This window comes from Apus apus, unplaced genomic scaffold (assembly GCF_020740795.1).
Source record: "Apus apus isolate bApuApu2 unplaced genomic scaffold, bApuApu2.pri.cur manual_scaffold_103_ctg1, whole genome shotgun sequence".
Classification (NCBI taxonomy): Eukaryota; Metazoa; Chordata; class Aves; order Apodiformes; family Apodidae; genus Apus; species Apus apus.
The window spans coordinates 1-25,859 of NW_026248826.1; the positions used below are offsets into that span (position 1 = coordinate 1).

Here is a 25,859-nt window from a genome sequence, read left to right on the forward strand (position 1 = left end):
AAGGGCAATGGAGCTGGGGAAGGGGCTGGAGCACAAGTCCCATGAGGAGCAGCTGGGGGTGTCCAGCCTGGAGAGGAAGCTGAGGGGAGACCTCATTGTCTTCTACAACTGCCTGAGAGGAGGCTGGAGGGAGGTGGGGTCAGACTCTTCTCCCAAGGACCAAGTGACAAGAGAAGAGGAGGTGACCTCAAGTTGCACCATAGGAGGTTTAGATGGGATATTAGAAGAAAGTTCTCCACCAAAATGGCCACTAAACACTGGCCCAGGGTGCCCAGGGTGGTGGTGGTGTCCTCATCCCTGGAGATGTTCCAGAAACGTGTGGATGTGGCATTTCAGGCCATGCTCTAGTGGCCATGGTGGGTTCTTCTGGCTTGAAGGTTGAACTGAGTGGTCTCCAAGGTCTTTTCCCATCCATGACTGATGCCCTGAGGAGGAAGCTTTGAGGCCACTGGTGGAGGGTGGGGTTGCTTCTCTGTCCCTGGAGCTGCTCCCCACCATGGCAGGTCCTGACTCTGTATGTCCTGTCCTTCAGCCCACCACTTGCTGGTGGCCACAGCATGCCAGGAGCCCAACTATGGCTGGATGATCCAGCACTACTGCCTGAAGCAGTTCCAGCTCACCATGGAGAACATTGGGCAGAGGCTCTGGTGTGACTGGGATGAGACCCTGGGGTAAGTGAGGTCCTGCTGCCCAAAGGCCACCTGCACCTTCTTTGGAGGACAGTGGTGGGTTTTGCTTCATAGGGCCATTGGAGGGGAGGGGGGGGCCAGCAGACATTGTCTACCTGGACTTCATGAGGCTCTTGGCACCATCTCCTCTAAGATCCAATACTCATGGAGTGGTCAGGGTTGGAAGATCATCTGGAGATCATCTAGGCCAGAGCAGATTGTTCTACCAGAGAAGATGGTGAAGTGTGGGATGAAAACAGTGAGCCAGAGGGTGGAGATCATTGGACAAAGGACTCCTTGGAGCTCAGGATCTAGTGAGTGTTTCCCAGGGACCAGAGCTGGGTCCAGTCCTGATGCACACCAAGTAGGACACGAGGCAGGAAGGTGAGGGTGGGTGGTATCTGGAGCTACTTTAGGAGAGGCATTTTCAGCAGGTGGCCCTTCCCTTCTACCCAGCACTGGTGCTGGGCTCCTGGAGACATGGGCTGTTCAACCTTGGATCTTACCAAGGTGTGGAGCCTCCATCCTTGGAGATACTCACAAGCTGTCCTGGCACAGCCCTGGGCAACCAGTTCTAGGTGGTCCTGCTCGAACAGGGGCCTGGCCAAGTGAGATGCACCTCCAGAGGGGCCTTCCAACCTCAGGCTTCCAAGGACTGCAACCTTCAACAACCCTACCCCCTGCAGAGTGGGTGGTGTTCTTGCTTGGTGTGGTTCTGGAGGTGTGCAGCTTCACCAGAAGAGATTGGAATCCCTGTGATGGCTCCGTTGCCTCCTCTGTGGAGAGAGGAAAGATGATGAGAAGTTTTGTGCTTCTGAGTAACCTCATCTGATCCTCAAAGGTGTCCAGGGCTGCTGGTGTTGCTCAGGCCCCTGGGGTGACCACAGGTTCTTTATCTCCAACCTCCTGTTGTTCTTCTGACCAGCTTCTACCAAACTTGTCCTCCTCAAGGCACTTGGAAGCTGATGAGACACTGAACAGGTGGAAGCTATGGAGGTGCCCAGGGCCAGACTGGATGGGGCTTGGAGCAACCTAGTCTGGTGGGAGGTATCCCTGCCCCTGCAATTGGATCAAGATGATCTTGAAGGTCCATTCCAACCCAGTCTGGGAGTCTGGGTTGCTGAGCCAGAGCTGCAGCCCCCAGCAGGGTGGAAGGACCAACCAACCTCCAGCCACGCCTGGCCAGAGGGTCCTTCTGTTTCCTGACACTGGTTTCTAATGGAGTAGTCAGGGGTTTTGGGTAGCTCTGCTGCTCTGGGATGAGATGGAATTGGGGTCAAGAGATTCTGGCTGAGGAGCTTTCTGAAGGTCAGGGTGTGTTTCTGGAAGGTTCTTTGCCTGAAAGATTGTGGAGCTTTTTGGCTCCCCATCATGTGGGACCAACCAGCATCTTCTGCCTTTGTCACCAGGCAAACACTGACACCCCCCCCCCCCCCCCCCCCGACTCCCCCAGGGCAGAGCTGCTGCTGGGGGGACACCTCCCATGGGGGAATCCGGGTGGGAAAAGCACCACAGCTGGGAGAAGGTCCCTACCTGCAGCCTTGGCAGCCCCAGCTGGACAGGTTGGGTCATCTCCAGGTGACCTTGTCCAGCTGCTGGGCTGTGTGGGACAAGGGAGGGGGCCACCTGGGGTCACCTCAGTGCCACGCTGGTGTCACTTTAGTATCACCCTGGTGTGACCCTGGTGTCCCTCTGGTTGTCACCTCATTGTCACCCTGGTGCCCTCTCAGTGCCCCCTGGTGTCACACTGATGTCACCCCATTGTCTCTGATGGCTCCCCTGGTGTACCCCCCATGCCCTCCCCACTGTCTCCTGATGTTCCCACTGTCCCCATGTCCCCAGCACCTACACCCAGCTGACCAACTGCACAGCACTGCTGGCCGAGCGCCTGGGCTGCTTCTGGCCCAACGCGCAGGTGGACCAGCTCTTCCTGACCATCCACCGGGACTTCTTCTGGAGCTGCTCCCCCTCGGGCCGCGCCCTGCACGACCCCCCGCCCCACGTCCTCTGCCCCTTCGTCCTCCTGCCTGTCCTGGTTACCCTCCTGATGACGGCGCTGGTGGGATGGAGGAGCAAGCACAGCCAGGCCCTGGGCTAGGAGCTCCTGCCTCTTCCCATGGAATGGGCTTCCTTGGGGTTGTTTTCTGGGAAGCCACCAGAAGAAGAGCATCGTTGGAGGTTCCAAGCCTTGGAGGCTGAGGTGGAGGTGCCACCAGTTCCAAGTTTGAGTCCCAAGTCGAGATGGGATGGAGGGGTTGGTTGGTGGGACGGAGGAGGGGTTGGTGGGATGGAGGTGATGGTTGGTGGGATGGAGGTGATGGTTGGTGGGAGCTGCGAGGTGGTTCCATGCAGCCCTTCCCAGGGGACCTGGGCACATCCCTGGCCATGAAAACACCTCTTCCCAACCCTCTTTCCCAGCATTCCCAGCAAAGGCACCTTCTCCCATCCCAGCCCGTGGATGAGACCTTCACAGGGGGGATGGGGAGGGTCTGGGTGAAGGCACCAGGGGGTCTTGGGGGGGGTCACGAGCAGCGGGACTGGTGGGAACACTTCTCCTGGAAGAATAAAGGTTGGACTGAAGCTGGTGGTGCTGAGTCCGGGGGTGGGATCTGGGGGGTGTTGGTGGGCATCATGGGGGTCTGGAAGCACTGGAACCAGGAAGCACTGGAGTTGGGGATCACTGGAATCAGGGATCACTGGATTTAGGGATCACTGGAGTTTTAAGGGTCACACAAGTCGGGGAATCACTGAAATCAGGGATCACTGGAGCTCCTGGATCTCCTCCCACCCCTCAAGTGGCCCGGCAGGAGCTGCTCCCCCTCCAACATCAACATCCAGGCCTGGAATTCCAGCCCCCTCCCCCAGGTCCCAGTGATCCCAGGGACCTGGGATCATTCCCAACCCAAGGAGCCCGGTGGGTTCCCAAGAGCTCGACTGCTCCCCAAAACCAACCCCACCCAACCTCCCTCTTTCCCTGGGGTGGTTTTCCCTGCCCTGCTCCAACATGGCCAAGAATGAAGGGTCAAAGGTCATTCCAAGGTCATTAATGATTCCTTGGCCGCCCCGAGCGGATCCGTGGAACGAGCCACAAGAGTCACCATCTTGAGAAGGAAGGACACGACTCTTCCCAACCAACACCAGCTCCTCTCCCAAATCCCCCCTCTGGACCTGGGAAGGGATGAAGTTTCTCCTTCAGCACGAGGTGGACACGGGGCTGGTGCGACCTGGGTTGGTTGGAGAAGTGAAGGACAACTGGAGGGTGGAAGCTGTGGTCCTGCCATCATCATCACCTTCATCACCTTCATCCTTCATCATCTGGCGTAGCGCTTCATGTAGTCCTCAACTTTACTCCGGAAGTCCTCCTAGAGGAGAAGGGGTGGAATTGGCCCCAGGATAGCAGAGAGGGACTCAGAGTGGTGGCAGGTTCCCATGTCAGCACCAGGAAAAGTTCCACCATGGGAAAGGTTCTCTGCTGGCCCCCAGACCCCTTTCTAACATCATGCATGGGGACTGAAGGGACCAGAGTCATGGAGTGGTGGGGTTGGAAGATCTCCTGGAGATCATCTACACAGGGTTGCCTCCAGCAGATCCCACAGGAACACATCCAGATGGTTTCGGACGTCTCCAGAGAAGGAGACCAGAGCCTCTCTGGGCAGTCTGTCCCAGGGGCAAGAGAACCTCCCTGACCTGGCCACACCCTTCTTGATGCCCGCCCCCCCCGCAAGTTGGCCTCCTCAGCCACCAGGATCATGGTCAGCCACCAGGACCCCGAGGTCCTTCTGCTCCCCAGCAGGTCATTTTTTAAGGGAGTAGCCATGGAATCACCTCTACTGCTTAAGGTCTTCTGATGAAAACGACCAATCTCAGATCAGGTCTGTGGCTGGTAGGAGGGCAGGTTCTGGACAGCAATGTCATCATGGAATGGGTTGCGTTGGAAGGAACCTTAAAGGTCATCATGGAATGACAAAGGTTGGAAGGGACCTTAAAGGTCATCATGGAACCATGGAATGGGTTGGGTTGGAAGTCACTGCTGGGATGGTTCCAAAGGACAGGCCAGCTGGGAGGGAAGGACATGGACTGGTTGAGGAACAAGGTGCTGGGAAGCAACACTGACTCACCTTGTCCCGCAAGTGATGCTCTGCAGCCTCGATGTTCAGCGGGTCGTCGAAATTCAGAAGGTCCTGGAAAAAGAAGATAAGAGGACACTTTTCTCTGGCACTGATGCATTTCTGATGGAAACCTGGAGTGTTTTGGCAAATCTTGAGGGAAGGTGGGAAGCTGCAGAAGGTGGGTTTGTGTCCAATCCCAGGGAGGGAATTGTTCCCTCTGCTCTGCTCTGGTAGGACCCTCCTGGGGAACTGGGGCCAGGTCTGGAGCCCCCAGCACCAGAAAGACACGGAGCTGGTGGAGTGAGGAGGCCACAGAGATGATCCGAGGGCTGGAGGAGCTCTGAGAGAGTTGGGGTGTTCAGCCTGGAGAGGAGAAGGATCTGAAGAGACCTTGGAGCACCTTCCAGTGCCTGAAGGGGCTCCAGGAAAGCTGGGGAGGGACTTGGGACAAGGGCAGGGAGGGATGGGATGAGGAGAATAGATTAAAACTGGAAAAGGGAGATTGAGGTGGGCCATGAGGAGGAAACTCCTTGTGAGGGTGGAGAGACACTGGAACAGGGAAGCTGTGGCTTCCCCATTCCTGGAAGTGTTGAAGGGCAGGTTGGATGGGGCTTGGAGCAGCCTGGGCTGGTGGGAGGTGTCCCTGCCCTTGCAGGGGGTTGGATCTAGATGATCTTTAGGGGTTGGGGACCTGGTTGGGGAGCATAACCCTGGACTCTCAACCAAAGGCACCTTTTTTGTACTGGGAAGCTCTGGCCTCTCCCAGTTTTTAGGGACCCATCTCCTCCATCTCCCCCACCCTCATCCTCCATCTCCAAGCTCCTCTTGGAATTCCGAGCCACGCGTCTCTTGCTCCCATCAATCCGAGAGGATCCCTGAGCAGAAATCCCATCATTCCCGTGCCAGGTGGAGCTTCATGCCCATCCTGGAGGTGACTCCCAAGATCCCTGAACTTCCCCATGAGGAGCAGGAAGGGAAAAGCAGGTGGATGATCCCAACTGTCCAGGTACTTACAGTGAACAAGGAGTTCAAGCCCCAAACAACATCCTGGAAAGGAAAAATGAGAGTCAAGAAGGTAAAGGAGTTGGGAGTTGAGAACTTCACATCCTTCATTCTTCTCCTCTCTCCATCCTGGAAAACCCACCCAGGTTTGACTCCTAGTCATGGAACTGTTGACCCAACAGCCCCTGGATGCCTGGAACTGCAAAGGCCCCATGGGATGGAATTCCAACCTTAATTCTACAAGGTGGGACCTGATGATCTCTGGGGTCTCTTTCCAACCCTGATGACTCTGCATGGTTGGACCTGATGATCTTTGAGGTCTTTCCAACCTTAATGACTAAATAGGGTTGGACTTAATGATCTTTGAGGTATCTTTCCAGTCTTAATGACTTGCTAGGCTTGGACCTAAAGATCTCAGAGGTCCTTCCAACCTTGAGCATTCCCATTATTTCAGTCTAATATGCCTGTTTGGGCCCTCCATGGAGACTGGTGGACCACAGAAATCCATGTTCCTGAAGAACACCCACTTTGGGATCATGCAGTCCAACCAACTGACCCAGCACTGCCCCCCACATCTCTCAGCACCACATCTACATGGCTTGGAAAGTCCTCCAGGAATGGGGCCTCCACCCTGGGCAGCCTGGGCCAGGGCCTGACAACCCTTTCCAGGAGGGAATTGTTCCCAAGATCCCACCTGAACCTCCCCTGGTTCACTCCTCAGTAGAAGAGACCCTTAAAAGCAGGATTATTTGGCCTTGCAAGGGCTTGATGGTCCCACCTTCAGACATGAAGGTTGCTCAGAGCAACCTAGGCTGGTGGGAGGTCTCCCTGCCCATCCAGGGGATTGGATCTGGATGACCTCTGGTCCCTCCCCACAAATCCCTGGTGGATGGGAACATCTCCAGACCTTCAGGTTGCTCTGGGTGTTGTTCAGCATCACCAACATGCACTGAACTTCTGGCCAGATGAGCCTAGAGGCAGCTGAGCCTGTGAACAAGGTTCTAACCCTCTGGAATGTCCTCTTCTCATTCCTGGAGTGGTTTTGGGTCACACCAGAGGACAACCCTGCCCATGGGTTTATTGATGGCAAAGGGTGGGAATAAATCCCAGCCAGAGCAGCTTCAAGTTCAACCCTCTCAGGTTCCTGCAGCCCCTTGGCCAACTGTCCATGTCTGGAGATTCACCTCCCTGCCCCCCCCCGCCCCAGCAATTCTTCCCAAGGGAGAGCAAACATGGAATGTCTCAACCAAGTTCTCCCTCTAACATGTTCCCTAAACTGGGGGAACAAGCCAGGCAAGAGCAGCTGGTGACCTTCCAATCCAAAAAGGCTCCTCAGAGATCCAAGGAGCATTTGTCCAAGTGACAGGAAAAGAGGAAACAGCCTCAAGTTGCTCCAGGGGAGAGTTAGATTGGATCTTAGGAATAATTTCTTCCTGGAAAGGGTTGTCAGGGACTGGAACAAGCTGCCCAGGGCAGTGGTGGAACCTGGCGGGATCTCAAAGCCATGGAGATGTGGTGCTGAGGTGGCCTTGGCAGGGCTGGGGGGAATGGCTGGACCTGATCCCAACTTCCTCTCCCAAATGCAATGTTCTCTTGGTATGTTCCCTCTTCCTTCCTGCTCCAGCACCTTGGAATGTCTTCCGTGGGAATCCCACCATCCCAGCTCCTGCTTCCCAGCCCCACAGGAGGACATGAGCTCCTTGGAGGGCCCCGGGTGACTTCAATGGCATCAACTGCTCCACTTGGCAAACACAAAAGGCTGGAAAACTCTTTCTTCCCAGCTCCAAAACATACATTCCAGGGCAGCAAAGGGGAACAATGATGAGTCTGTTCCTCTCCCAGACCAGGTGACCCACCAAGCATCCAGAAGCACCACCCAAAAGCCTTCCCTTGGTTCCTGACTCCTTATTTGTCTCCCCCCTCCAGCAGATAAATCCCTCTCAGCGGAATTCTGGGACAGAATTAATTGGAGCACCTCCCAGTGCCTGAAGGGGCTCCAGGAAAGCTGGGGAGGGACTTTAGACAAGGGCAGGGAGGGATGGGACATAGGGAATGGATTAAAACTGGGAGAGGGGGATTGAGGTGGGACATGAGGAGGAAACTCCTCCTTGCAAGGGTGGCGAGACTCTGGACGAAGTTGGGAAGCTGTGGAAACCCCACCAATCTCCAGCTTCAACCACTCACAGAGAGATTTCCCAGCTCAAGAAAGCCCTTCCAAGTCCCCCAGCTCCCCCCCACCCCAGATTGGATCCAACTCCTTTCCCAGTTTGGATTTCCAAGGAAAATGGTACCTTCAATGTTCTCGTGGGGGCCCAGCCCGTGCCATCGATGGAGTGTTCCCTCAACAGACTGGAGAAGAAAGAGATGGATTTATGGAGTGTCACCCCCAGGGCTCCATCCTTGCTCAGGAATCTCTCCACGTTGGAATTCCTGGTGGAATTTTAACCCAGGGAAAAGCTCCTCTGGGTCCTTATTCCGAGTAGAGAGGCTAAGATGGTCATCCTGAAGATGGATCCATTCCTGTCAGGAGCAAGTCCTGCTCCAGGCTTCATGGACATGTCCCCATCCCTACATCCCAAAGGAAGCCCCACTTTTCCTGCCCCAAACCTCGACCAGGCTCTGGACATTTGAGCTGAGGTGAGATTGTCCAACCAAGCCCTGAGGAACATCGAAATAAAAGGCACTTGGGGGGAAAAAATCCTGGGAAGTCCCTTTTTTGCCCTGGTTTTGAAACCAACTGGAGCTTCTTGTCCAAGTGGATCTGGAAAACCTCTTCCAGTTTTCCATATAAATGCCACTTCCCAAGGTTTGAGGTGTTCAAAGCTGGGATTTTGGGGCAGATCCTGAGGAAATGAGTCAATTTTCTTTCCTAATTAATGAAAAGACAAGGTAATCTCCTCAGGAATGTCTGAAGGTCCCAGGATGCAGCTGTGGGCTGGGATTCCTGGTTCACAACCTTCAGTCCTTCCCTTCCACTCTGGGATGAACCATCTCAATCCGCTTCCATCTCATCCTTCTATCAACCCTCCCCTCCAGGGACTTCTTTCTGAAGCTCCGTCTCTGCACCTCCTGGTTGGGGTTCCCAACTGAGCTTTTCATTCCAGGGCTCCTGCTGCTTCTCCCAGAAACTTGGGAACCTGGTTGGTATCTGGGCCCTTCCCAGGGTGACAACCCTGAGGTGGACCTGCAGGGTCAGATCCGCTTGGGAGAGGTTCAGTGTCCAAACCAACCTGGTGGATCTTCAATGTCCAGGTTAACGTGGTAGATATTTAGTGTTCAGATCCACCTGGGAGATACTAAATGTCCAAATTAATCTGGTAGATAGTGTTCAAATTAACCTGGGAAATAGTTAAAAGTGTTCAGATCAACCTAGTAGATACTAAATGTTTAAATAAACTAGGTAGTCAGTGTTTAAATAAACGTAGTAGATGTTAAATATTTAAATTAGTCTGGTATATGTTCAGTGTTCAGATTAACCTGGTGTACATTATATGTTCAAGTTAACCTGGTAGATGTTCAGTGATCAAATTAACCTGGTAGATGTTCAACGCTCCAACAAATGGCACACCCAGAACAGCTGCTGTCCCAGTTTGAGGAGCACTTGTCCCTCCAAAGCCCCTGCCCCCCAGCAGGAGAAGCAAAGCCTGAAGCCCCCAGGCTGGATATCCATGGAGGAGCCACCAAGCAGCTCAGGTTTGTTTGGGCTGGAGTTGAGGTTTTCCCACAAAATGGGACAAAACATCCAGTCTGGAGCCGAAGAGTCTGGTGTCCTACCACAACAAACCCAACTCCTAAGGGTGGTGTCCACTGATCTGCTGGAGAAATGACTGGCATGGAAGCTCTCCAGGCTGCTCTGACCCCCAAGGACCCCCCCAAGTTGGTGAAGCTATTGGTACCTGAGGCAGATCTCGCCCGTCTCCGTGATGTTTGGGTGCCAGATCCTGGTCAAGCATCTCACCTTGGGAGGCTGCCAGGAGAAACAAAGGCCAGTGTCACCCTTGGGAAGACAAACCCTGTCACTAGGACAACCAGGTGAAGGCTGGGGACAAACCAGGCAGATCTGGTGGGCAGTAAGATGAACCGGAGCTAACAGGTGGGCAAGGAGGTCACCAGCATCCTGGCAGGGGTCAGGGATGGTGTGGCCAGCAGGAACAGGGCAGGGATTGTCCCCCTGTGCTGGGCACTGGGGAGGGGACACCTTGACTCCTAGGGTCAGGTCTGGGCCCCTCAGGCCAAGAAGGACATGGAGGGGCTGGACCATGTCCAGAGAAGGGCAACAGAGCTGGGGGAGGTGCTGGAGCACAAGGAGAAGGGGCTGGAGAACTTGTGAGGGGCAGCTGAGAGCTGAGGGTGTCATGGGATGGGTTGGGTGGGAAGGGACCTTGAAGACCATCTAGATCCAACCCCCTGCAAGGGCAGGGACACCTCCCAATAGACCAGGCTGCTCCAAGCCCCATCCAACCTGCCCTTCAACACTTCCAGGAATGGGGAAGCCACAGCTTCCCTGTTCCAGTGTCTCTCCACCCTCACAAGGAGTTTCCTCCTCATGGCCCACCTCAATCTCCCTCTTCCAGTTTTAATCCATTTGCCTCATTCCATCCCTCCCTGCCCTTGTCTAAAGTCCCTCCCCAGCTTTCCTGGAGCCCCTTCAGGCACTGGAAGGTGCTCCAAGGTCTCTTCAGACCCTTCTCCTCTCCAGGCTGAACACCCCAGCTCTCTCAGAGCTGCTCCAGCCCTCGGATCATCTCTGTGGCCTCCTCACTCCACCAGCTCCGTGTCTTTCTGGTATTGGGGGCTCCAGACCTGGCCCCAGTTCCCAAGGAGGGTCCTACCAGAGCAGAGCAGAGGGGACAGTCCCCTCCCTGGCCCTGCTGCCCATGCTTCTTTTCATGCTGCCCAGGACACGGGGTTCCTGGCTTGGTTCCTCTTGAGCTTCTCACCCACCAGCCCCCCCAGGTCCTTCTCCTCTGGGCTGTTCTCCATCCAACCTCCCCCAGCCTGGATTTGTGTCCTGACCCAGGGCCAGGACCTTGGCCTGGCTGATCTCCATCAAGTTGGGACAAGGCCCCACCTCTCCAACATCTCAATGACCTTCAGTTAATTACAGTGGAAGGGCCTTCCAACAGTTGATTCCCTGACACTCCATGATCACCATTCTCAGTGCTCAGCCCAGCAGTTCCAGGGCACAGGAACACGGTCAACCCCAATGAGCTCCATGTTCTGCAGAACCACCTTAATACGGCTAATAAGTTAATTCTAATTAATCACCCAAGGTCCAACCTGCTTCAGTTTGATTTCTTAATTGCATCAAGGCCAATTTAATTGGTTGGTGTCCAATGGGAGATGGTCAGAGGTGAAGAACTTCTGGAATCTTCTGCTGATGCTGAGATGGGAACCACAAGAGCTGATGGATCCTGGCAGCTGGGAGGGACAACCCAAGGGGCAACCCAAGAGACAACCCAAGGAACAAGCCCAGTACTCACCACCATGTTGTAGGCATCAGGGACTTCGATTTCAAACTGAAACTTGCCCCCTTGGTAGTAACCCTCATCTGCAGCCAAGAGAGAAACCAACCCAACCAGTTAACAAGGTTAACCGAGCGCCAGGGGGAAACACGTGCTGGGGCTGGTTGACCAGCCATCTCTGAGGGCTTTGCCAGGTGAAAGTCCCATGTGATGAGTTGTGTGAAAAAGCCCACCAAGATAAGAGCATTTCTCTTGGGTTTCCAATGGATTGGGATGGAGAAGACCAGGAGAAGGATCTAAAAGGTGAGTGAGACCCTTGGGATGGAGCTGCTTCCTGCCAAGTGGGCAAAGCACTCCAAAGAAGTCACTAACTGGTCCATGGGGGGTTCCTGGCTTGGCTCCTCTTGAGCTTCTCACCCACCCCCCCCTCCCAGGTACCTCCCCTCAGGGCTGCTCTCCATCCAACCTCCCACAACCTGGATTTGTGCCCCGACCCAGGGCCAGGACCTTGGCCTGGCTGATCTCCATGAGGTTGGGGCAGGGCCCCACCTCTCCAGCTCCCTCTGGATGTCCCCCTGCCCTCCAGCCTCCTTTCATGGAGCTGTGGAGACCAGGAAGGTCTTGCCTCAACCTCCTCATCTCCAAATGCCCTTGACCTTCTTGGCCAACAATTTCATGGACTGAACCCACCAAAACTCCTCTGGGAAGGGCAGCAGAGTCACCCTGGGGCACCACACAGCCCAAAACCCATCCACTGACCCTCAACTTCAAACCACCTTCCCTGCAAACCCACCCATGAAACCACCAACACAACTGCCTCCTCCTCCAACAGGTGGGGAAACTGTCCACAATTCCAGGTGGATCCAGAGGAACTTGGGTGGGAGGAATTCTGAGGAGTTAGTCCTGAGGTTTTGCTTCTATTCCTTTCCCTGCTACTCCTGAAGGACCTTCAAAGGTTTGACTTCCAGCCCAGCTGCCTCCACCCAACCCACCCCTTCCCTTGGCTCCACCAGTTGACTGGATTCTGAAACCAACTCCCTGGAATTCCCAAGCCCAACACAAGGAAGCTGTGGAAAAACCAACACACCTACCTGGGGTCACAGTCAGCTGGAAGTCATGGAGCTTGTTTGGGTCAGCAAAGCTCACCTGGCAGGTCGCTGTGGAGCAGAAGAGGAGGGTTCACACCAACCTTCTCCACCCCAGGACCTCCAACCCTTTCCCTTCCCTCTTGTTCTTCTCTCCTGCCATTTTAAATCCTGTTTTAAAATCCCATTTCCCATCCAAGATTCCAGGGCTAAATCCTCACCCTCCTGTGTGGGTGTTTTTCTTTAAGGAATTCAAACCACTTTTTAAAAAACTAAGCCCCAATCTGGGGCACAAAACCCCTTTTCCCTGGGGACAAACACCTGGACACAGCTGGGATGTGGGATCTGTGTCCACCTTTCAGGAAAACTACCCCATTCCAGGCTCTCTTTCCCCCTAAAAATGCCACCCCAGGCCTGACTTACCAGGTAAATTTGCATCCAGCTCGGCCACCTCTGCAGGGAGAGAAACCAGCCCAGAGTGAAACTGCTGTAGCAAACCCCCTTCATTAGCACGTTAATTAACGGCCTTAGCATGAATTACCAAGCAATCGTGTTGCCATGACAATTCCCAATGTCCCATCACGTTTTCATGACAATTCCCAATGTCCCATCACGTTTTCATGACAATTCCCAACGTCCCACCATGTTTCAGTAACAATTCCCAAATTCCCATCCTGTTTTCACCCAAATTCCCATCTTCCCACTGCCTTTTCCTTCCCCTACTGAAATGAATCCCTCAGGAAGTCCTTTCACAGCCCCTCCTGGCTCCATTCCAGCCAGCTCTGCCTCCCAGAACATCCCAATCCCAGTCCGTTCCCACCTTTCACCAGCAGTTTATCCCGGACAGAAACTCTCCGAGTGGAATCAGAAGCTGGATGAGATGCCTGAGCTCCTCTGACTCCATCATCTCTCTTCAACTTGCTCGCCAGAGTCAGCATCACTGCTGCCCCCCAACCTTGAAATCAATTAGCACAAGGTTAATTAGCCTAATTAAAGCCCCAGGAATGTGATGGGGAATGGGTAAAAAAAAACAAAAGCAGGTGCCCAGTTTGTTCCTTTTCCACCATCAGCCCATTCTCTGCAGAACTGAGGATATAAGGATGGGCTCGAGCTCTTGGAAAACATGGAATATTCAGTGGGACATTTTGTCTGGGAGGCACAAAACCATGAAGGGAAGAGTCCCAGGAATAACTCCCTGCTGCTGAGGGAGTTTGGGAAAGCAACGGGATGTGAAGCTGGAAAAATCCCCTTCTCCTTCCCCCAAATGGTTTCTCCTTTAGTCCTGGAGGCAAAAAAACCCCTGGAAAAAGCCGCAGGGAGGCTGCAGATCCCCCCGGTCGGCAGGGAAGAGACGGGGGGAGGACACCTGGAGGGCAGGGCCCCTGGGCCCGGCAAGTGGGTCAAGACCCTGATTTTAAGAGAGTGAAATTCAGGAAAATCCTTTTAATTATTTTCCAGGTAAATCTCTCTTTTTTTTTTTTTTTTTGTCCCCCTTGGGAAAAGCAGCTGGTTCAAATTACTGTTTTTAAAAAAATAAAGGATGGAGCGATGCTAAAAAAACCTGTTTCGAATCACAGGAAGAACCTGGAAAGTGCAGGAAATCCCTCGCCCGCCCCAGAACCCCCAAACCCCGCAACCCCCCCCCCTCCGCTGCCAAGTCCAGCCGGACTCAGCACCGAGCCCCGCGGGAACGAGACGCTTCAGAGCCGCTTCCTTGCGGCTCGTCCCGGAAAAGCCGGGAACCAAGCGCGGAAAAGAGGCCGCAGAGCCCCGGGCCTCCCGCCGGCTCCCGGAGGAAGGGGCGGGGGGCTGAGCCCCCCGGGCCTGCGGGCACGGGCGGGAGCGGCCCCGGGGCCGCAGGGGAGGAAGTCCCGGCAGGCCCGAGGCCCGGCGGGCTGCCCGGGAGCGGCTGAGGGCCGGGGGCGGCTGAGGCCGGGCCGGGAGCGGCTGAGGGCCGGGCGGGCCGGGCCGCAGGGGAGGCCGCACTTACCGGCCGGCGGCGTCAGGGCCCGCGCGGCGGGGCCGGCACCGGGCGGGGCGGGGCGGGGCGGGGCGGGCCGCGCTCTCGCGAGACCTGCGGGGCAGCGGGCACGGGGCGGGTGGGGCAGCGCGCCCAGGTCTCGCGAGAGTTGGCTGGGCGGGCGGGGCGGCGCCGTCTCGCGCGGGCGGGGGGAGGGGCCGCGGGGGCTCAATTAACGCAGCTCGATTAATTAATGCGAGTTAGTCAAGAGGGCGTCTCCTGCACATCAGCCCCTTGGCAGAGAAGAGCTGAGGTCTCCAGCGCTGACTGGGCCCTTGGGAAGGGGGGCAGGGCCAGGCCCCGAGGCGGCCGGAGCGCGGGGCCGGGGCCGCCTCAGCTGCGCAGGCCGCGGGCAGCAGGGCCGAAACCTGGGGGGGCCCGGGTTGTCCGGGCTGCTTTGGTCGCAGCTTTTGACACCAGACCATGACCAGCTGTGAAGGGACCTCCTGACGCGGCTCGAAGGCCTCGGGGCGGGTCCTGCTCGCGAGGCTCGAGGAGCCCCGAAGAGCGGGGTCTTGGAGGCCGCCCGGGCCGCTCCCGGAGTGAGGGCGGCGGTTCCTGAGGGCAGCAGCGCAGACAGGGCTGCGCGGCCACGAAGCTCTTTGGACCGAGGTCGGCGACTAAAAACCAAGGGAACAGACCAAAAACGAGAGGGGAACCTGTGAAGAACGTTCCCAATGAGGGACAAGCCAGGACACCTCCCGTGCTGCTCCCGGGTGCCTGTTGGTGGCTCTGGTTGTCTTGTCTGTGCTGGGGGAACTCCAAGGCTGAGCAGCTGCTGGAAGGACTCGATGGTGGATCAGGAGGGCGTCCCTGCTGCTCTTGGGGCTGACCCAGGTGAGTGTGTGGCCACAAATTTGCCAATTTCACCCATTTCTCCCTCAAATTTGCCCACTTTTTCCCATTTTCACCCCAAATTGGCCCAACGTGGCCACAAATTCACCCATTTCCCTTTCAAAATTGCCCCATTTTCCTGATTTTTGCCCCATATTTGCCTCTGATTAACCAGTTTCTCATTAAAATTGCCCCATTTTTCCCATTTTCACCCCAGATTGCCCTCATTTGGCAAAAAATTAATCCAATTCTAAGTAAAATTTCTCCCAGTTTGTCCATTTTTGCCACAAATTTGCCCATGTCGCCATAAAATGTCCCCAATTTTGACCAATTTCCCCATTTTCCTCCAAATTTCCCCAATTTTACAACAAATTCACACCTTCATAAAATTTCCCAAAGTGTGTCCATTTTTCCTCAAATTTGCCTCAAACTCACTTTCTCCCCAAACTTTCCCCATTTTCACACTTAAGTTTCCCCAATTTGGCCTCAAAATTGGCCAATTTTCCCCTCAAATTTGCCCAGGTTTAAATAAGTTTCACCCATCTCTCCCAAGTTCCCCCAATTTTCCCCATAAATTTGCCCAATTTCTCCATTTTCACCCCAAATTTAACCAATTCTGCATCAAATTCACCCATTTCTCTGGAAAGTTTTCCCAATTTTGCCCAATTTTCACTAGTTTCTCCCTCTTATTTCCTCGATTTCATCCCAAATCTGGCCTCAAATTCACTTGTTTCTCCCTCAATTTGTCCAATTTTGCCGAAATTTCACCAGTTTCTCCCTCATAGTTCTCCATTTTCACCCCAAATTTGCCCTTCAAATTTTCTCCCTCAGTTTGCCCAATTTTCCCCATTTTTGCCCTAAATTCACAAATTTCTTCATAAAATTTATTTAATTTTGCCCAAATTTCACTAGGTTTTCCCTCTTATTTCCTCATTTTCCCCAAAATATACCCAGTTTTACCTCAGTTTCCCCTGTTTCTCCCTGCATTCCCCCCTTAACAGTCTTGTTTCAATATCCTTTGTTATTAAAATCTGAATAAAAGACCAAATTAAACTATTAAACCACTGAATTAAGCCACTAAACTGCCTCATTTTTCCCGCCAACCCGTTAATGACCCCACAAAATTTGAACACAATTATGTTTAAATTTAATAATTTCTCCAAATAAGCCTTTAATAATAAACAGCAGGTTCTATTTAACCTCCCCTCCCAGCACCACAGAAACCTTTCACAGAAATGAGACGAACTCGGGCAAAAGTGGAAATCTAATGTTTTTAAAAGCAGAAATTAAACATTTATCAAGAGCTCCGCCAAGCCCCGCCCCCGCCGCGCGCCCATTGGCCATTGCGGGGAGGGAGGTGTCCTCCCGTGCCTGGGCCAGTGCCACACGGAGGGGGCGGGGTTATGCAAATGAGGTGAAGATGGGCGGTGCTTGGGTGGGAGGGAAGGCAAGAGGGGCGTGGCCAGGAGGATGAGTGACAGCGGGTGGGTGGCATGACACCCCGGACGCCTGGGTCCCCCCAAGACAGCAGAGGTGTGTGGGGGCAGCTCAGCTTTATGCCCACCCCTACCTGGAGTGGGCGTGGCTTCAAGGAGTGTGGTCTTGCCGAGTGGGCGTGGTCACTTGGAGTGGGCGTGGCATGCCGCGGTGGGCGTGTCCCAGCGCAGCATGTAGGTGTGGCCCCAGGCATCACCCAATGCCAGGTGGGGGGCGGAGCCGGGGGCGGAGCCAGGGTGCACAGCACAGCAGGTGATTGGCCCCGCGCACCGGTAGTGGGCTTCCTGTTGGGCCAAAGGGTGGGGTGGGTGTCAGCCGGCCCCGCCTACAGCCCAGGCCCTGCCCACACACCATAACCCCCCACCCCTAGAGAGGAGCCGTTTGGGACCCACCACCTCCCCCCACATACCTATAAACCCCGCCCACAAACTCCAGGCCACGCCCACCTGTCCAGAACCCCCACCTACAAGTCACCCCCCACCCACAGGCCCCTCCCACAAGCTTTAAGCCCCGCCCACCCTGTGTAAGATCCATTCAGGGTCAGGCCCCAGCCCCAAAAACCCTGCCCACCCCCCCGAGCCCCGCCCTGCCCACAAACAGCAGGACACCCCAAACCCACAGGCCCCGCCCACAAGCTTTAAGCCCCGCCCTCAATCCCTGCCCCACCCAAGCCACGCCCACCCCCATTAGCCACGCCCCCCTGTGCCCCCCCCCCTCACCGGGGGCCCCCCCCGGGGGTCCCAGAGCCGCGCCAGCCCCTCCTGGGAGGTCGTCACCAGCCCCGGGCCCAGGAGCTGCAGGGACGTCAGGGGGGACCCCGAGACCTGCAGGACAGGAGAGGTTGGGGACGTCTGGGGGGACGTGGGGTGACATGGGGGGGAAATGGGGACATTCTGGGGGGAAATGGTGGCGGAAATGGAGGAAATTGGGGGGGAAATGAGGAAATGAGGGTGGAAATGGGAAAAAGGGAAATCGGGGTGGAGATGGGGAAATTTGGGTGGAGATGGGGAAAACTGCAGGGAAAACAAGGAAATTGAGAAGGAAAGAGGGAAAATAGGGGTGAAAATGGGGAAATTGGGGGGAAATAGGGAAAAATGGGGTAAATCTGGGCAGAAATGGGGAAAAGTGGGGAAAATGGGGTGAAAATAGGGAATGCTGGGTGGAAACGGGGAAAAATGAGGGGAAATGAGGAAAATTTGGTTTAGAATGGGGAAAATTGGGCAAATTTGGGGGGAAAAGGGGGAAAATGGATCAAAATGAGGAAAACTGGTGTGAAAAAGCAAAAAATCTGGCAAATCTGAGGGAGAAATGGATGAATTTGAGGCCAAATCAGGCAAATTTGTGTTGAAACTAGGAAAAATTGGGCAATTTTGGGGCTAAATATGCATATTTGGGCTCAAACTGGTCGATTTTAGGTGAAGGGGCTGATTTTGGGGTCAATCAGGGCTGTTTTGGGGACCAAACGGGCTGATTTGGGGTCAGAAATTGCCATTTTGGGGCAAAATGGTCCATTTTTATGTAAAACCTCCCTGAGACCTCCCATCCCCCAGATGCCTGGGGCCCCCACACTCACCCGGCGCCGCACCCAAGGGTCCCCCCGCCCGGTGCAGACCCAGAGGGTCCCGTCGGAGCGAGCCAGGAACAGCCCCACCCCTGTGGGGACAGTCACCAAAACACCCCAAAATGGCCCCCGCGACCCCAAGAGCCCCCCCACTCCCCCAAATACACCCAGATTGCCCCCAAATCTGCAACATTCACCCCAAATCCCTCAAATTTGCCCCCAGCCCCCCCAGTTGTCCCCAAAACCCCAATTGCCCCAATTATCCCCAGCCCCCCAATTGCCCCCCAACCAAGTTGCCCCCAACCCCCCAGTTGTCCCCCATCCCCCTCAATTACCCCAAGCCTCCCAGTTGCCCCCCTAGTTGTCCTCAACCCCCCCATTACCCCCAGCCCCCCAGCCTTCCCAATTGCCCCCAACCCCCCCAAATGCCCCCAAACCTCCAATTGCCCCCAGCCCCCCCTAATTGCCCCCAGTCCCCACAGTTGCCCCTCACCCGGCACCAGTCGTGCCCCCGAGAACCAGCGGGTGGGTCCGTGTGTGGGGAGGGGCGAGGGGGGCAGTGCGGGGGCCAGAGAGCGCCAGAGACCCCCCTCCATGGGCACCTGCCCCACACATGGGGGTCAGACTCATGGAACAGGGTGCCGCCCCATAGATGTGGGTTGCACCCCCCCACATGTGAATTCCATCCCCCGGATGTGGGTCCCACCCCATAAATGTGGGTCCAGCCACATAGCTGTGGGTCCCAGCCCATAAATGATGGCCCAGCCCCCCCATGTGGGTCCCACCCACCATAAATGTGGGTCCAGCCCCATAGATGTGGGTCCCACCCCCCATAGATGTGGGTCCAGCCCCATAGATATGGGTCCCACCCCATAGATGTGTGTCCCACCCCCCAAGTGTGGGTCCCGGATGCCTGGGTCCCCCCTCACCAGGCGCCGCAGTTGGGGGTCACTGGCACCCCCCCACACCAGGATGGATCCATCCGGCAGTGGCTGCGGCTCCAGGGGGGGCGCGGGCAGCCGGTAGGGACTGGGGGGGACCCAGGCTTCCGGGGAGGTCACCGAGGGGTCAGGGGGGACCCAGGTGTCCGGGGGCTGGTGCAGCAGGTGGGGCAGGGGGTGCGGGAGGGGCTCCTCGGGCAGCACCCTGGGGGGAGGGGCAGGGGATGAAGTCCCGCCCCCTGCCCCTCCCCCACCCCCCAACGTCCATCCCTGTCCCTCCCGCTCCCATTCACACCCCTTCCCTGCCCCTCAGGCCCCCCAGCCCTCTGTGCCCCTCCCTCACCCCCAGATCCCCTCCCCCCAAAAGCGTCTCCCCCCTCACCTGAGGGGTCGCAGCCCCTCCCCCCCCCGGTACCCCCAGACCTGCCCGTCCCCCAGGAGCAGCAGCGCGGGGGGCCCGGGGGGCGGGGCCAGAGCACGGACCATCCAGAGCACGGGAACCCCCAGCTCAGCCAATGGGGACACGGGGCGGAGCCTGGGGGTGGGACACACAGCTGTGGGGCTGGACCCACATCTGTGGGGCAGGACCCACAACTATGGGTCAGGCCGTACCTGTAGGCGTCCTGCTCCTGCCCCACAGCCCACAGCTCCACCTGCCGCCCCGAGGCGACCAGGAGCTCATGGGGGGCAACGAAACCCAGTGCTGAGATGGGGAGAGGGGACACCTGCGGGGAGAGACACGTGTGGGGCTGGGACCCACATCTGTGAGACAGAACGGATGCAACAGTGGCGCACAGGCTGGTTCTATGGGGCAGGGGTTCTATGGCTCGCTTTGGGACAGGGGGTCTCTATGGGGTAAGGGTGCTCTACGAGTCACTGTGGGGCAGGGGGGTCACTATGGCACAGAAGGACTCTGGGTCACTATGGGGCAGGGATCTATGGGGCTGCCCCACACTTGGGGGTCACTCACCTTGGCCTGGCTCAGCAGCCGCCCCTCCCCCCACAGGCTCAAGCTGCCTTTGGCTCCGCCCACGATCACGTGACTCCCGCAGGGGCTCCAGGCCAATGAGGTGACTCGGCCACACCCCCCAACCAGCTCCTCCTCAAATCGGCTGCGAGGATCCCACGGGAGGGGGAGGGGCTCGTCTGGGGGGAAAGAGGGTGAGGCCAGACCCCCATAGATGTGGATCCCACCCCACAGATGTGAGTCCCACCCCCCATAGTTGTAGGTCCAGCCCCACAGATGTGTGTCCAGCCCCACAGATGTGTGTCCAGCCCCATATAGTTGTAGGTCCAGCCCCACAGATGTGTGTCCAGCCCCATAGATGTGGGTCCCACCCCATAGTTGTGGGTTCCACCCCATAGTTGTGGGGCCCGCCCCATAGATGTGGGTCCAACCCCCTATACGTGTGTTTTCCGCTCCCCAAAGATGTGGGTCCCACCCCAGAGATGTGTGTCCAGCCCCACAGATGTGGGTCCCACCTGGCGGGGGCAGGGGGGTCATCCGAATAGCCCCGCCCCTCGTCGCTGTCACGATCACGTGGTTGGGGGCGGGGGACTGGGGGGCGGGGCCAGCCCCGGGGGGCGGGGCCAGCCCCGGCCCCTCCCCCACAATCACCCCCAGGGCTCCGGGGCCGGCGCTGCCAAGGGGGCGGGGCCGGGGGGGCTGCAATTAAGAGACTCATTAACCTCTCATTAGCCCCTCATGAACCCAGACTTACCCCTGTTAGCCTTCATCAACCTTTCTGTCACCTGTTACGAACCCTTTCTTAGTAGCCCCAATAATACTAATTAACCCTTATTAACCCCTAAAAATTCTTAACTGACCTATAAGTAATCCTTAATTAACTCAGTACCACTAATTGACCCATATTAATCTTTAATTAGCCTCTAATTAACCTTTCAGGAATTTAGTAATGCCCTAATTATTCCCTTTAAGCCTCTTAACCACTAATTAGCACTTTATTAACCCTAACCATATTTACCCTTATTAAACCCTAATGAACCTTAATTAACCTAACAGTAACCCTTAATAACCCCTAACAACATTAACCCTTAAAAAATCAAAACTAACCTATAATTAACAATTATTAAGAATAACCCATTTTAACCCTTTATTAACCTCTAATTAACCTTTAAGTAACTTATTAATGTTCTAATTAACCCCTTTAAACCTTTAAATAATCTTTGATTAGCCCCTCATTAGCTCTTAACTCTTATTAACACTTAGTGATCTGTTCTTATTGTTAACCTTTAGTTAACCCCTAATAAACATTAATAGCCCTAAATAACACTGATTAAACCCTAATAACCATTATTAACCCTTAGTTAACCATTATGATGCCTTAATTAACAGTAATTAATCTATATATACCCTTATTAACCCTTAACTCATCTTTAATTTACACTTAATTAACCTGTAGCACTTAGTAGCATTAAATAATCCCTACTCACCCTAATTAATTCTTTATTACCTATAATTAACAATTAATTTGTATTACATATAACTAACCCCTTAATCCCCTTAATTAACCTCTAATTAACAATTACTCCTTATTAATACTAATTTACATATATATTAGCCATTATGTTACTAAAACTTTACATAAGCTCTAATTAACCCTTAATTTACTCTTATTGACACTAATTAACCCATATAAACTCCCATTAACTCTTATTTAATATTTAATCAGCCCTTAATTATTCTTTAATAACCCTTAAAGTTACACTAATTAACTCCTATTAACTTGGAATAATCTTTTGTTAGCCCTTAATTAGCAGTAGTTAACACTTGTTTAATTATACAATCTCTAATTAACCATAAAGCATTTTATTACCACTTAATTAATCCCTAATTATTCCTCTAATTAACCAATCATTCCTCACTGAATCCCTAATTGACCCTTAATCTGTGTTAATGGACCAAATAAACCCATTAGCTAATTAACCCCTTCATTAACTCCTATTTAGCCAAATTATCCTCAGATTAACCTGTAATCAGCCCTTTAATTAACCCCTTTATAACACCATTAATTATCCCCACTTAACCTCAGAACCACCCCCATAGCCTTTAATTAGCCCCATAATTAACTAATTACCCCTCTAATTATCACCCCATGCCTTGATTTAAACTCCCAACCTATAATTAACCCACTAATTAAATCATTAACCCGTTAATTAACACCGTGATTAAACACCGCCCCTCAATTACCCAAGTTAATTAATCCCTGCTGCTAATTTCCCCTTAATTAACTTCCCCAGGCCTTAATTAACCCCCATAATTAGCTAATTAATGTGGCTAATTAACCTGCAGAGGCTCCCAGAGGTGGGTGTGGCCCTCGGGATCAGTCACCGCCGCCATTGCCCGGCCCCGCCCTGCCACATTTGCATACATTTGCATACATGAGCACCAAGGGGTGCTCAGGGCCCTTCATTAGGGCTCATTAGCGCTTATTAAGGGTCACTCGGGGGCGGGGTCTCGCACCGGGGGGGGGGCAGGGCGCCCTGGGCGGGGCCTCGTAGGGTCACGAGACTCCGAAGCTCCGCCCCCTCCCAGGCGGCCACGGAACCGGATGCAGAGACAGCGAGAACAGCCCGACCCTGGCAGGAAGTGACGTCAGGGGGCGGGGCCTGGCCTTAGCAAAGCCTGCCTCCCAGATATGTGTGTCCAGCCCCATAGATGTGTGTCCAGCCCCACAGATGTGTGTCCCGCTCCATAGATGTGTCCAGCCCCATAGATGTGTGTCCAGCCCCACAGATGTGGGTCCCGCCCCATAGATGTGGGTCTCAGCCCCACAGATGTGAGTCCCGCCCCATAGATGTGTGTCCAGCCCCATAGATGTGGGTCTCAGCCCCACAGATGTGGGTCCCGCCCCATAGATGTGTGTCCAGCCCCACAGATGTTGGTCCAGCCCCACTCACGTGTCCCCCCACTGCTCGGGGTGGCCCCTCCAGCCCCTCTAGTTCCTGCAGCTTCTGCCCCACGTCCGGGTCCCAGAGCCCCACGGTGCCGTCCAGAGAGCCCGAGATCTGTGGGGCAGCCCCACAGCGGGTGGGGGAGGGGCCCCGGAGGGACCCCCCTGCCCCATAGGTGCTCCATAGCCCCACAGATCCCCCAGCCCCAAAGATGCCTCTCAGCCCCACAGATCCCCCCAGCCCCACAGATCCCCTACAGCTCCACAGAACCTCTCCCCCAGACCCACAGTTCCCCAGCCCCATGGATCCCCCAGCCCCACAGATCCCCCCCATTCCCACAGATGCTTCAGCCCCACAGAACCTCCCCCCCCCAACACCACAAATCCCCCAGCCCCATGGATCCCCCCCAGCCCCATAGTTCCCCACTCACCAATAGCCTCCCGGTCCATCCCAGTGCACACACCCAGTCCCGATGGGCCTCGTTCTGGCGCCACCTCAGCTGCCCCATGGCTGCCCCGTGGTTGCCCCACAGCGCTACGGCCTGACCCACAGCTTGTCAGACCCATGACCTGACCCATGGAGCTCCTTCTGCCCCATAGATCCATCCTCTGCCCCATAGCTCAGTTCCCAGAGATCCAGCCTCATAGATCTTGCCCCATAGATCCAGTCAGCCCTGCCCCATTGAGAGAACTCAGCCCCATAGATCCTGTCCTATAGACCTTCCCTGCCCCACAGATCCAGCCCGGACCCATAGATCCACCCACAGCCCCATAGATCCCCCCATGCCCCATTGTTACAGCCCCATAGATACAACCCTATCAAGCACCCAGCCCCATAGATCACTCAAAGCCCCATAGATGCAGCTCCAGCCCTATGGGGCTATGGGGCTACCCTATGGCTCCAGCCCCACAGCCCCAGCCCCACTCACATGGTCTCTGCCCCCCGTGGCCAGCAGGTCCCCTGTGGGGCTCAGCCCCATGGATTCTGTGGGGCCCAGGTGGGGCCGCAGGAGCCGCTCCCCCAGCTGCGCCAGCCCCATAGAACCATCCTGACACTTGGGGGGCAGCCCCACAGTGCTGGGCAGGCGGGACAGGGCGGCCGCCGACCACAGCCCCACGGTGCCATCCTCTGCGGGGAGAGACACAGTGAGACCCACAGAGACCCATAGGGCCCCATAGGGCCTCCTGGCCCCGCCCCCTTGCCCCGCCCACTCACCGGTCGCCACCGCCAAGCCCCGCCCATCGCCTGCCAGTGACGTCACAGGGCCCCGCCCCAGCGGCAGCGACAGGTGGGGTGGGGCTGCAGCCAATGGGAAGGCAGAAGGGGCGGGGCCTTCCGGGGGGCGGGGCTTGGGCAGCAGCCAGAGCCACAGGGTGCCCGAGGCCCCGCCCCCGACCAGCACTTCTGGCCCCGCCCATGCCAGTGACGTCACCGCCACACCACGCCCCCCGCAGCAAAGGGGCGGGGCCTCTGGGGAGAGAGGGGGACACACCCAGTGACACCAGTGACCCTCCCAGTGCACCCAGTTACCTCCCCCAGTGCTCGAGTGACCCCCAGTGCTCCCAGTGATACTCCCAGTACTCCCAGTATCCACCAGTAACCCCCAATACCCCCCCAGTGACCCCTAGTAACCCCCCCAGTGCTCCCAGTACCCCCCAGTAGCCCCCCCAGTGACTCCCAGTAACCTCCCCAGTGCTCCCAGTATCTCCCAGTGACCTCCAGTACCCCCACAGTGACCCCCAGTAACCTCCCCAGTGCTCCCAGTATCCCCCAGTGTTCCCAGTCCCACCCCAGGGGGTCACATGAATCCGGATGTTCCCGCTCTGGTGCCCAACAGCCAATCGGGAGCCACTGGGGTCAAAGGTCAGGCAGAGGGCAGGGTCCGGGACGGGGTCAGGCGGGGTCAAGGTTACGCGCAGGCGGCCCAGCCCGGCTGGCCAGAGTAGCAACTGGGGGGAGCAGGAGGGACCAGTATGGACCAGCATAGCCCAGTACAGACCAGTATAGATAGACAAGTGTCACCCCCCATCCCTCTCAGTATGTCCCAGTGTGCCCAACACCCTCCCAGTTCCTCCCAGTTCCCTTCCAGTCCCAACCCCAGTCTCTCCGAGTCCCTCCCAGTATATCCCAGTCCCTCCCAGCATATCCACTCCCCTCTCAGTCCTTCCCAGTGCCCCCAATCCACCTCCCCATATATTCCAGTGCCTCCCAGTATATTCCAGTCCCTCCCATCCCTCCAAGAGCCCTCCCAGTTTCCCAGTCCCTTCCAATCCCTCCCAGTCCCTCCCAGTTCCCTCGCAGTCCTTACCCGTCCATCCTCTCCCAGTCCCAGTACTGCCCCCCCTGCCCCCCGTGGATGAGGAAGGGGCAAAGGCCAGTCCTGCCGGGGGCCCTCCCAGTGCTCCCAGTTCTCCCAGTAAGGTCCTGGCGGGCCAGGCCCAGAGCCGCACCGCGCCCCCTGCTGCCGCGGAGGCCAAAAGGCGCCCCTGGGCCCCCCAGGTCACATGACGCACCGAGTCCCCGCCCCGCGGACACAGCGCCTGGGGACCCCAGTACAGACCAGTCAGCACCAGTACGGACCGGTTAGATCGGATAAAAACACAGACAGATACAGTTAAAATCCAAAAGCGCCAGTTAAAACCAGTTAAAAGCCAACCCAGTCCCTTCCCAGTTCCTCCCAGTCCTTCCCATTCCTGTCCCAGTTCCTCCCAGTCCCTCCCAGTCCTCCCCATTCCCGTCCCCCTCCCTCCCAGTCCCCTCCC

At 56.0% G+C, this 25,859-nt stretch overlaps 3 protein-coding genes across 3 annotated transcripts; 1 reads left to right on the plus strand and 2 right to left on the minus strand.

Annotated features, from left to right (window-relative positions):
* Positions 1 to 490: 490 nt before the first annotated feature.
* On the plus strand, positions 491 to 3,136 carry RAMP1 (receptor activity modifying protein 1). The gene is made up of 2 exons (XM_051643754.1): positions 491 to 671; positions 2,511 to 3,136. The coding sequence occupies exons 1-2, from the start codon at positions 517 to 519 to the stop codon at positions 2,764 to 2,766; spliced, it is 411 nt and encodes a 136-aa protein (XP_051499714.1). The 5' UTR covers positions 491 to 516; the 3' UTR covers positions 2,767 to 3,136.
* A 561-nt stretch (positions 3,137 to 3,697) lies between these two features.
* On the minus strand, positions 3,698 to 14,402 carry UBE2F (ubiquitin conjugating enzyme E2 F (putative)). The gene is made up of 10 exons (XM_051643753.1): positions 14,320 to 14,402; positions 13,150 to 13,284; positions 12,753 to 12,782; positions 12,336 to 12,401; positions 11,263 to 11,330; positions 9,676 to 9,746; positions 8,071 to 8,128; positions 5,792 to 5,824; positions 4,787 to 4,849; positions 3,698 to 4,030 (listed from the first exon to the last, which is right to left on the minus strand). Exons 2-10 carry the CDS (start codon positions 13,265 to 13,267, stop codon positions 3,980 to 3,982), a joined length of 558 nt encoding a protein of 185 aa, XP_051499713.1. The 5' UTR covers positions 13,268 to 13,284; positions 14,320 to 14,402; the 3' UTR covers positions 3,698 to 3,979.
* A 1,927-nt stretch (positions 14,403 to 16,329) lies between these two features.
* On the minus strand, positions 16,330 to 25,596 carry LOC127396144 (uncharacterized). Its single transcript, XM_051643751.1, has 17 exons — positions 25,406 to 25,596; positions 24,887 to 25,046; positions 24,313 to 24,567; positions 24,026 to 24,225; positions 23,528 to 23,638; positions 23,104 to 23,211; positions 22,669 to 22,782; positions 22,490 to 22,558; positions 20,665 to 20,848; positions 20,153 to 20,328; positions 19,795 to 19,907; positions 19,565 to 19,717; positions 19,171 to 19,387; positions 18,735 to 18,843; positions 18,254 to 18,333; positions 17,400 to 17,504; positions 16,330 to 16,964 (listed from the first exon to the last, which is right to left on the minus strand). Exons 4-17 carry the CDS (start codon positions 24,134 to 24,136, stop codon positions 16,803 to 16,805), a joined length of 1,812 nt encoding a protein of 603 aa, XP_051499711.1. The 5' UTR covers positions 24,137 to 24,225; positions 24,313 to 24,567; positions 24,887 to 25,046; positions 25,406 to 25,596; the 3' UTR covers positions 16,330 to 16,802.
* Positions 25,597 to 25,859: the final 263 nt, after the last annotated feature.